At 40.4% G+C, this 12,637-nt stretch overlaps 1 protein-coding gene across 1 annotated transcript in view; it reads right to left on the reverse strand.

The window, feature by feature from the left end:
- Nucleotides 1-10,373, reverse strand: part of LOC128715812 (CD166 antigen-like) — a 113,621-nt gene extending 103,248 nt beyond the window's left edge. Inside the window, exon 1 of the mRNA XM_053810729.1 lies at nucleotides 10,253-10,373. Within this exon, the coding sequence (XP_053666704.1) occupies nucleotides 10,253-10,373 (121 nt within the window). The remainder of the gene's footprint in view (nucleotides 1-10,252) is intronic.
- Nucleotides 10,374-12,637: the final 2,264 nt, after the last annotated feature.

Consider the following 12,637-nt stretch of genomic DNA (forward strand, 5'->3'; position numbering starts at 1 on the left):
TAGACTTTCTAATGCTTCAGCATACATTTTCGTACGGTAATTCAAAAATAGACAGTCGATTAGAACTGAAACAAAAGAGGTTGTCCGTTTTTCAGTATTGATTTGAAATGTATATACTTTTTCATTCTATACATCTTCTATAGATCATGGTTATTGTATGGTTTTAGTTTCTGTAAAATTAATCATTCTTGCATATTTAACTTTTTCCTAAAATTCCTTTGAAACTACAAAACCAGCCAGTATGTAGCGAAAACCATCTGTCCCTAAATCCCAGATAATTCTAGTGAAGCGCAGGTGAGCATAGCATCGGAACAGATTCATGCCATCACAATCTCGTACAGGTACGAATAAAATGCATATTAAGCCAAAACGACACAACAACAAACGAAAAAAAAAACAAAGATGTTCTGCACAAAAATATCCTATCGTTCTTTTTCCCAGTCACTACTCTCGGCATACTGGCCACCGTACCGGGTGCAACTTTCTTCCGTTGTTACGATGCGCTATGACTTTTATGAATTTTAAATTAGCTTGATAATCTGGCATTTGTCGGCTTATGGTCATGAACACGGATACGGGCAGGAATGCAACTGCAGTAAGCAGAAATCAGGGAACGGCCAGTAGCCTTGCAGACACGGAACAGAACGGGGATAAACTATTGCAGAAGTAAGAGACTCATGTATAAGAAAATCTTTTGATGGCACCACAAGCAATACTGTGCGCTGTGGGGATGAAAGCAAAGTATACCGTTCTCGAGGACTTTCTTTCCATCACAGGATTCTTTTGTAGAGAACTTTCCCGCACCGTGCCGTATGCCGCTGAACAACTGAACTCCGTAAGACAGCGTATACTTGCAGCACTTCCCTTTCCCTTACTACTCAACATCCACTCAAGGCTGATTGTTTCAAAACACTGCAGATGCTAAACGCAGAAGCTCGCTGTCGGAAAGTTAGATGCAGTTCCGTGAGTTGAAAGCCGTGTAACTTTAATAAGATTCCAACCCACGATTTTCATACATCTGTTCGCATCGGGAGATTGCATGTTTCTCTACTTGCGTCAAATGTTGAATAACGTTTTAATCGTTTGTATGGCTTTTCCTGGACCCATTTCAGATGTTTTGTTTTGGTTTCTACTAAATTTTCTCTGCATTTCATTCTTTCCCACAACAAACATAAATAATCATATAGATCTATATTTTTATATTCATAATAAAGGGTCCTTATGATATTGATGAGCAACTATTTCGTTTTAGGTAATAAAATATCCAACAAGAATACTACTCTACTCTTGCTTTGAAAAAAAAAAACAACAAAACGTTTTCTTTTCAGTTGATTCTGTCTGTCTAATATTTATATTGAAATCAATGCAGCTCACAAGCTCAACTGTTTGAGTTCGAATGAGACTTTCATTTCCTGCTGGCATTGGTGATGGTCATTTGTCATTTCAAAAAATTCCAAATATAAATGGATATGACATTAGTTATTTAGTTGTTTATAACTATAACCTTTTCTAGCAAATGAACAGTAAGGAAAAATGACAACTCAACTGTGCGTTTAATTGTGGAATCTACCTTTGGAGAAGTTAGTTATTAATAAAACAAAAAAAAAGCATTTCCTATAGTTAATGAAACTCAATTATTATCATTTACCAAATACAAACTTGGAATAATTTGGACAATTCGTTTATGTTATCATGTTTTAGAGCTACATACAATATAAAGTAGTGAATTCTCTTGAATTATGAACATGCATGATAAATCGAATGCTTAGTGATCACGTTTTTTGTGATCATTTATCAAGTCGAAATTAATGAACCCTAGCATTATTCAGGGGTTTTATTCCAATTTTTATTTCCTCGCTTCTCTTAGTTTCTACACGTTGAAAACGCAATAACCAACTCTCTCTCTCTTTCTCTCTCTCACACACACATACACATATATTCATTTTCATACACTGATTTCGAATGCACGGTACGCTGGCATCATATTTTGTTTTTCATCGAATCGATACCGCAATGAAAAGAGATTAAAATCGGTAATTTAATTATGACGAATTTTTGGTTCTTTTTTAGCTGCACAGTCTAGAGCCGTACAGACAAAAACGTGTACTACACACTAATAATCGCTCGATGTAGGCAATCGATTGGTATTTTGAATAAATGCACCCAAAAACCCCCATGCTACATGCGACACGGTGTGTACTGAAAATGAGCGAGCGACCGCCCCTGCTGATGCTATAAAGGCGAACAGGAAAACTACGAAACAGAAGGAACAATAAAAATTCACCACACCCGAGTGTATAAGGCAGGTGGTTGAGGTGTTCGGGTGTATGTGTGCACATTTTCCAACGAGTTTATCATGATGGAAAATTTAAACGATTATCGATTGCCTGGGAAAGCGGCAAATTGGATTAATGGGTATTGTACGGTCATTGAAAAGTAGTGATGCAAATTACAATGCTCGGCAAGGTAACGAGCGAATGCAAGCTTTAATGAAATATTGTGAAGTAGATGAACAAATGTTCATCGAAAAAAGGTATCATGTGTAGATTGTCGAACATGAAAGCTACACGGGAGTAACATTTATTTATCAACACTTTTTCGCTTTGAAGGTACCAGCTTTACAGACTAGACTTGAAATTCCATGGAGTAGGAATCGTTCGTCGATACCCGGCACTACGACCATTTTAAAGATCTTGGCTTACTGCAGGTGTTTTTTAAAACAGACACGAGAATCGCTTATATCTTAGATTTTTAAGCGGAAGCAGCAATACCACCACTTCCTAACAATTTGGTCCTACTACTCCTCATCTTAAATGAGCAATGGACGTTATATGCTGATCTGTTCTGTGTCATTTGAATGACGAGACCATCCCACTGTAAATTGGGCCCGTAGAGTTTACTGTGATGCACAATAGTGAGTTCATCACAAAACTCACAGAGTTTGTCTTTGTAGCTTTTATTGTCTCTTTCACATAAACATAAACAAGAATCGTGCTGCATGTATTTCCTGTGGACGTTTTTATCCGTTTTGGGCTGAGTTTATGTATCAGAGTAATGGGACTTCATAGGTTGTATAAATTCCAGCTCGGGTCAGCATCATTCCTAGTAAAATCTGCAGGCACGTATTTTGTTTGTGTAGTTTTCTCTGGCTTGAGTAAGAATGATAGGCACCCTAGCACGTATCATCAATGCTTTCGTCAGTACTCACTTTTGACTCAAGATGGATGGCAGGACCGCTGGTGTTGTTGCTATCGTTTTAGTCACTATCATCACCTTGGAACTGATAAAGAGATACTAAAAGTAGGGCTGCTGTTCGTCGACATTTACTGCAGAATTCGCCATGAAAAACATGATCTGACCTACGGTAGCCTTCCTGTTTAGGGAAGACTTTCTGTTAGTTTCCTACAAATAAATATGTTAGTATTTGGAAGAGTATCTTCGAGACACTATTCAACAATATAATGCACCTATAATTACTGTATTGTGTCTAAGGGCCTTCTTCCACATTTTAATCATTAAATATTCGTCAGTTGTTTGCCATTGGCCTTTTAATCATTATAACTAAAGTTAGCTATGTGTACTGCAGGAGCTAGTACACAAAGCCATAACAATAGACAAAAAGACAAAAATAGAAATGGCTTAGGGACTAAACTGAGGGGAGGGAAACAGAAACAGAAAAGATACAGAAGAAAATTACTAATGAAAAACGTGTTGTAGCTTAATCTATTGTAGCAATTAAATAGGTTTTGATAGAAATAGTATTGAACTCATCACCTGTGTAGAGTTAAACCAAACCCTTGGACTGATAACATCCACTTTGTTGGTTCGTCTCATCTGTTCGAAAACTGCTTACGTTTATGTTTTTTCACAATACTTTAGTTTAATTTCTTCACTACAGAAAAAGCAATTAGAATTGTTTCGCCAACCCCATACATCATGGGGTGGAACATTTTCTAGTTCATTTTCAAATGAATGAAAATTTTACTCATGCCAAAGTGCCGTTTTTTGTTGTTGCGTTTGCAGTAATTTAGTGGCCGTTTGCACGGAGCAAATCTGAGTTTGGTTTCAAGCCCACACTACCCCACCCGGGGAGTAAATTTTGCTGCCTCGCCACATAAATCTCCGCCGGCGAAAAGGACTCAAAGGGTTTAGCACCTGTTCCATTCCGGGAACGTTCCGTGCGCGAAAAACCCAAGCATGCTGAAAAGGTTTATCAACAGCCGCCAGCAACATCCAATCCTTTTCAAAATAATCCCACACTGCCGTACCGTTCCCTGGTTTGTGCCAAACGCGTGGGGTTTGTGAAAAAAAAACTGGCGAGTCGTCTATACCATCACCGGGTTTTGGTAAAAGCATACTTTCTAACCTCATAAAATTTATCAACTCGAAGCAAACCGTTCCCTGTCGGATTCGTCTTCGTCGTTGACGGTAGAGTTTTTTTCCACAGTTTTACCTTTGTGCCATTAAATAAACCGGCAACGATTATTTAACCGCAGTATCGCACGAATAAATGTTTTCTTGGAGCAGCTAATGAAAATTAAAACCAACTTGTGAGATAAATTGCTTTATGTTCGAAATGCTAATACACTCAAAAAGAGTTTCAAAGAAGAGATGAATGCAAAAGAAGTCAAATAAAGTATTATGTGCTTCAACATTTTACTATGATACTTGATATACTGTTGGGGGCCTTTAGCTTGTACGATACGCATTGCAAATATCATTGTAGGCGCATTTTTAATACCTCACACATGTGGTTTATCTTGCTTTCGTAACGCACATGAAGCAATAAACACATAATTTGCTATAATTTGTGACACAAAACATGTTGAGCTATGCCTTTTTGTTGAATAATAAATCAACTTTTTTGGACATAAAAAGATTTATTGCATTCAAACACTATCGTTGAAACACATTTCGTTAACGACTGCGAATCCAGCAGAGCGCATAGCAATTCGCTACAATATCCGTGCATCAAAACCTGTTTTAATATGTCCGGAACCACAATAAGGGTAATTTATGATCGATTTTTCCCAATTCCCATCGTTGCAAAAATGGACGAAGCTCACCGATCTTTACAACGCTCTGTGGCGCACAAAGACAATCGTGAGGAATGTTATTAGAATATTGAAAGCACCCATCACTATACCGCGTACCTTATGCTAACGATAATCTTTCTCGATTTAGTTGATACTTGCACAAAATGGATGGCTTAAAAACTGTGGCAAACAAACGGGTAATAAAACCCACCCAATGGCACAAAAAAATCGTTCGGTGAAAGATTTTTTATAGCAGATAGCAGAGTAAAAAAAAAAAAGAAATCATTCCGATAAACAGACGATGGAATCATGGCGCTGAATAAATAGGATCGGAAAAGATCTGGAGATGGATTGCCCGAGTTGATTGAAAAGTATCAGTTATACCACATTACGTGAGGGCCAGGAGTATGAATCTGAACCAGCTTATGCTGATGGAGACGAATGGTCAGTCATAGTACAGATTTTTTCATTTCCGCCATCTGCAGCATTTGCGATTGGAAAACTCTTTTTTACAAGAGCATCATTTCTCCGGGGCAGATATGATAGCAGAACCTTTCGAGACAACGTTCGTTTCAGGCTGCGAAGTGATGATATTCTATCTTATTCAAAATACTTAGTTATGGATGTGGGAAATAGGAATCCCTTCGAACCCAGATTAATATCTATTCATTTGTAGATAACCAATCCAATGCCATAGAACGGGATCGTTCAAATTAAGCTATAGCTAGTAATTGTTTAACCCAACTTATTTATGCAAAGGTAAATTTTACAAACATAAATTAATATGCATTGCAAATAATAGCTACACTATGACGTAGAATGCAGTCATACAAGTTTCACGTACAATGAAGAGTCAAACAACTCAAATGCCCATCCTTAGTATTGAATTAATGATTCTTTGAACATGAAATAAGTGTATGTGTGCACAACATCTATTGCTTCCTCCCGAAACATTCCCAGATGGTTGCGACAAACAAAACGACAGTTTTGCCCCTGTCCATTCATTGGTTGACCGCTAACCTTCGCTATAAGGACGTGCAGCAAGGTAAAAGGAAATAACTACCAGATGCCGCTGTCTGGGTAGGTCTTGCGTCAATAAATTAATATTCAACTAACAGCAGTTGTTTATGTGAGTTAGTGAATAGTTGTCATTACTTAAGCTAACACCGGTTCGCCATTTTCCTGAAGGATTCTGACGGTGCCACTCGTGTGCTGGCCGAGCTCAACGACAGGTCGGTCGACCACCGAAACCACACGTATGCATAATGTCTATGCGCGAGTATATCGTAGCGAAAGTCCTTAGCGTCCATGGCCGTAAACAATCGACCATCATCGCACACACCAAGCAGTCCTACCAGATCTCAGAAACCCTTCCCAGCGTGCGGCGAACTGTGAATCTGGCGAGGCGGTTAATAATTGAAACAGTCTTGTTAACAATACCACTCCCTGCTGAAGCAACCTGTTTGGCACGACAGGGCCATAGTGCGTCGGAAATACAAAGATTCCTTGTCACTTCTAGAAGTGCCTCGCACCTAACCGTATCCCGCATCCATGCCGCACAATTTGCGCTGTACGAAGCCGTCGTACATTTTACATACCGAAGCCCGTAAGCTTTTACATTCACGAGAGTATCCACGAGAGACGAGAGCGAGGGCGCATTGCAAAATTCAAATCAATTAACCCTGGGTAAATATGCTCGCGCCGAATGGGACGTTAATTTTGTCATGCATAATGGATGCTAGCAGCGAAAGAGGGCGTTACTAGTCACTAATGTCGGAAGGCTGGAGCGGAATTTCCTGCCAGAATCAGAACCGGTAGGTAATAGCCATCACGAAGTCAGATGGAAATGTGGTACATAATTTAAACTCTAACATGTGTACTGAACCTGTACGAACGTGCGTTAAAGTTTAAAGCTAAATTAAATTCTCATCAATAGATGGAAAGGCCTTACTTGAAGAAGAATGTCTAACTCCCCACCTCACCTTGCGCAAGGTGTTTATATAAGAGTCATTTGAAACATCGATAGGAAGCTATCATTTGCATATTATTTGCTATACAACGCATGGTTTTAATAAGCAACGCTCAAACGTTGGTCGTGCTATAAAAATATAGAGTTAATTCATTTATTTTTTATCTTTACTGACACTGTTTTAATAGTCTTCGATCATCATCATGAAGACGCTGTGAACCCAATTGTAAAGGGCTTCATTTATCATGAATAGTTTATCATACCACTTGGACACTGCATCAAGGATGCTTGGCGATGAGTCCATCGCTTGGATTGCAATTTCCATTTCCTTAAGGACATGCAACGCCAGCCCACCGCTTGATGGTGCCATGATGAATGAAGCCACTTCTTGAGACTGGGAACCCAATGCAAAACTACGTTAGGCAAAATGATCGTCAGGTGGCACTCCAGTTGATGTGGCAGACATAACCGGATGGATATAAACTTCCTCCATCTGCAAGTAGCAGAACCACCTCCCGGGAACCGGGATGGGCGCATATCGCGAGAGTTATCCTGGGTTATGCTTTTCAGCGCCCTTTACTACCGGGCGTGCAGAGAGGCACGGAGTTTTACGATGAATTATGAAACCTGCTAACAGCGTTGTGAGGTTAAGTGAGGAAAAGTTTTTTGTCGTCACATTCCACCGGTACCGGACCCTGCCCGGTTCCATGACAGGCTGGTATATCCATTTCTCATAACACACACACACACACATACGTCCGGAAACACGGGTTTCTGGTTTGAAGGCGGAAGATGAACCTGTGGCTTCACCAGGGTCTTACTACACAGTGCCAGTTCAGTTCGCACGGAACGAGCACTGCAAGCGCCTGCATAAGGATATATTGTGACAGGTGAAGAATCATCATCATCACTCCTACACGCGTCTATCTTCAGGATGACACTTTTCCGTGTTTTGTTCGAGACGAAATGTGGCCTCTTGCGTGACACTGTCGGTATCTGGCGCATCTCTTTCACGTTTGCGTAACACCCTTCAGCTGGCGGTGTCGGAATCGGTGAGAATAATAATTTTGAAGTGCTTACCCTGTGCAAGTGAAGCGGAAGTGAAAGAAAGCATAAAAACACATCCTATCGAGAATGAATGGCGTACAATGGCGTTCCGGTCAACACCCCAGGAAGAGGAATCATGGAATTCAATTCCATCAAAGTTTTGCAGGGTTTTATCATAACCTATTGAACTGTTGAAGGTATCATGCTATTTTTAGAAATTGATTCGGATTTTTTGACGACATCACCAAATTTCATTCGGACTGTTCCTCCTTCAGAAATCGTGAAACTCAAATCTTCTCCAAATTGTTTTTACAGACAAAAATGCACTTTAAAATGCCAAAAACAGAATAACTATACATTCGACTTGAAATATCTAACTGAATATAAAATTGCCTGCTTTCAATTATACCTTTTTAACCTGCAAACTTTCTTAACGGACAAATACTTACCTTTTTTTCTTAAGAAAGCAACAACCCAAAGCGAAATACCCTCTCTGTCCCAGGAAGCTTTAGTTCTGCTCCAGTTGCTGTCTACCGTTGAGAGTGCGTAAATTTTAATTGTCAAGATTAACTTTTACATTATCCCCGTCTGCCCCGAACGCATCCATTAGCGATAAGCCGAAAGCAGGAATGTGGACTGTTGGCGCAATGAAAGGAAGTGGGAATACCCACTTAACAAAAGTTCCTTTCTTCCGGGACGATGCTCCAGCAGTATACTAGTTTTTGTATGCAGGGGAAGGTCAAATTTGACAGTCGTAAAAATTTAAAAGTCCGCGTTCGCCCACAATGTTTAATTGACTTAATCGACACTCTTTCCAGCTTCTTTTCATCGATCCCGCTGAAGAAGGTCACCTCCACAAAGCACTTGTTTCAAGTGCCAAAACGATGCCATGACAATTTGCGGCAATTTAACCCTTTGCTCTTGGAAGGTTTGAAGTTAAAGGTAACGTACCTTCCTTTCTTTGTGCTTTAAGCACTCCTTTTGATACTTGGTGTCTAACGTAAGAAGAGAAAATTTAGGGTTGCCTCATCTCTTTTAAATTATATTTTGGAAAAATTAAGGACCAAATGTATTCATTCCGATTTTAGTTGGGACATTGGGAGTGTAATTTAAAATACAATTAACACCTTCATCGATTCTATTTTCTATCGAGTTGACGTTAGCATGTTTGATTTTTCCCTTTCCCTTGAAAAATTGGCATTAGAGTAAAATTAATGCTCAATTTTAAGCTCAAAATCATTTTCCATCTTTTGGCTCTGCAAACGAAATCAATTATTTTGTAGATTGAAATAAAATAGTACACCTCAATACAGATGCTAAAAAAGATGCCATCATTTCCATCATTGCGAAACACAGAGAATCACTTAATCTAGCGAAAATCCCTCTGCTCAACAACTGTACTCGATTCTACCAGGCAGAAAGATATTACTTTTCCATTTCCTGCGGTTTCACTTTCCAATCAATCTCATAACAACACATTTTCCCTCGTTTTGCACCGGTAATACTTCTGAAAAAGGTTGTTTTCTTGTCTGCGTCACTGTCGGCAAAACGGTGTTCATGACTGTCTTGAGTCGGTTGGTATTTGCCGTTAATTCCACCGAGCATCAGCTGGATCAAAACAGGGAAAATCTAGGTTAAAAGGTGCGAAAGAAACGATCTGGCACGAAGAATTTTTACCTCCCTGCAATACCTCATAAAACACCGGAGCAATGGAACCGGTGCGGCAAGGAAAAAGGAATCACGAATGGCACAGGTACCTTTTGCAAACGTCAACAAGTTCTCAATCAATCATTGTAGCCCAAGTGTGCGATAAGCTTTTTTCGTACAATTTCTTCCACTAGCTGACGACACTCGGCGTAAGCATCCTCTTCACTTCAACACGTTGGGTTGATTCATTCATCAAACACAAGGCAACAAACTGACAAACGAGCAAACGAACGAATGGAAGACTGGTGCAAACACTGTGAGGTATCTTCTGTCGTCTACCTTCGCAAGCAAACGCTTTGCCAAATAGATCTGATGAGATGTTACGCAGGACGGGACGAATGGTACTGCTTGAGAGCATTGGAGAAATCGGGCCATATGAACGAGGCATTGTTCCAATAAAGGTTTTTTAAATAACTATAGGGCAATACGACATTTTCAACATTAAATACATCACAATTATCAATTCTATCTGCGAAAACTTCAAGACACTTACCATGCTTCTCCTTATCCACTGCCGCTTGCTGCAGACCAAAGGTATACTGTACAAAAATAATGTGGATCACTATCAGATTCAACACTTGGTTAATGATGTTACGTTTCATTTTTCGTCGCATTTTCTATAACACCTCCGATACGATAATTTCACTTCACCTCCTTCATCGACACTAGCTGTGCATATTTCTTAACGAACTGGAAAAGAAATGAAGTATAGAAACACTTGCCCACTATCGAAACCATCGAAGAGATGATGCATTCTTGCAATATCATCCGAAGTACATATTATACAACTTTGCTATGGGATGCTTTCCTGTACAACGTTTTAGTTGCAGCAAAGTTGCAACCTTATTTCGATTTAACACATAAAAATCACTCGTACTCGCGTTGCACTTATACACCAACACACACATCGAGACCGCCTTCACCTGGCAAGAGAGCGTTCCTAACGTTTTATTTCTTCAACAACAAGAACGAAAAAAGCAAGCACTACTTTTATTCAGCTCATAAATGGCATAGCATTTCCCTTGGACGCTGACCGTAAAGTCATTCATTAAAAGAAAATGGCTTCAAGCTTTCCGTTACAGCCATGCTCCACCCGCTCGAAGAAATCACGTTGCTTTTGCAGCAATGACCGCTTTGGACTGCCGTTACTATTACGAGCTTACGAGATGCTTTTGCTCTGCTGGGGATAGTGTTAACTTGGTCAATGAGTTAATTATGTTTTACTGTCGATTTCCACCACACTAGCAGAATCGGTACGAAAGCTCACCGTACCGTGCACGGGGTACCGTGTCAGCACGGCGAAGGACTTTTCGAGTGACCGTATGGCTGCAATTGCTCACTGTATTGTACATCATCGGTGCGCTCGGTTGAACCCACATACTATTCGCCACATCTTATCGCGTTGTCACCAACGGCGGGGCCTAATGGTTACCATTGGCTTACGGTTGTGTTGGCGATTGCGAATCAATAAATTATTGCCTGCCCAACTAGTTGTGCCAACGCGAGCGGCATGTCTGCCACCTGAAAAGAAACAATGCAAGAAACGCGATGAGTTAGTATTTTTTGAAAGGAGATGGAAAAATTGAAACATGAATTACGGCACCAACCGAGCTGTGCGCGATGAGGAAAGAAAGTTCACCCCGGGTACGCCTGTCGCAGGACCAAAATAGCACAACGGATAGGTTTCGGTATGGTGTATCTCATGAACATGGCTAAATTATGGCTACGTCCATAAAATAAACCATGGATTAAGTGTCATGAAATACGAGACAAACAATAGCACTGTGCCTTTCGTCGGGCATGTAGCTGTTTTTGTTTTTGTGTACGAACCGCTCCAAACGCCATGTGGTGTACCTTTTTGGGACGGCATTGGGTACTTGACATTTTCAAGTCAGTTTCGGTGAGAAATGCCAGATATATGGCTGTAAAAATCATATTTTACCAACAACATAAACTTCCAACGTGCGATGGAAAATGTAGAGCCTTACTCCTGTTCGGAAGATATTAGGCAACGTTTGTTATTGTGTATAAAATTTGAAATGTCTTTATCCCAATCCTCCATGCAACAGCTGATTTTAACAGCGGAAAGTTCCGTGTGATAAAATTAGAGTGTATGTGGCAAAATGAAAAAAGATGCTCCATTTAATATACTTTAAAAATGGAAGTTGCGCTGGTGTGTTGCACTAGACACACCGCATTCCGCTGCTCTAATGTTGTGGAAAAATTAAAACAAATACTCACACACGGCAACAACACTCTGCTCGCTTGCTCGAACTGTAAGTGAACTGCACAATGGAAACATGGCGAAAATCACCACGCAGTGCCCGAAAACCAAAACTTTTGCAACCAACGTCAGCTATCGCAACCAGCACCAAAGAACAAACTAACAAACAACGTGCAACATTTCTGAGCAACATAATCGCTCTAATTAGTTCGGAACAGCCACTAAACTGTTACCCTGGAGTGGACACACCAGCGTGAGCGCGGTTTCGCCACCGTACTGCTGCTGTCTATGTGCGGCAGTCGAAACACGGTACCACATGTGCTAACTTTAAACCACTGGTATGTATATTCCTTCCCATTTTGAGCATATCCTTGGCCCCGGTCCCTCCCTCCCTTGGAGTTGGCTTTAATATGTCCCCCTTCATCGCGTTCGCATACCCTCGCGATGCGCCTGCTCGCTTGGAGCTGCGGCAGTAACTTTTTCCCAATTTCCTGTTTAAACTTTTGTCACCCGGAGTTGATTCCGATGGCATCCCGATATCGATAGAGAAAATTGCTTTTCCGTTTCCCGTTTCAGCTAGTAATAGCACCCTGCTTGTCTGGCAGCAAGCTCCCGGAAAGTTTGCTCAGTTTTTGGTGAAATTGACTAGAGAGA

Source organism: Anopheles marshallii, chromosome 3 (genome assembly GCF_943734725.1).
Source record: "Anopheles marshallii chromosome 3, idAnoMarsDA_429_01, whole genome shotgun sequence".
NCBI lineage: Eukaryota > Metazoa > Arthropoda > Insecta > Diptera > Culicidae > Anopheles > Anopheles marshallii.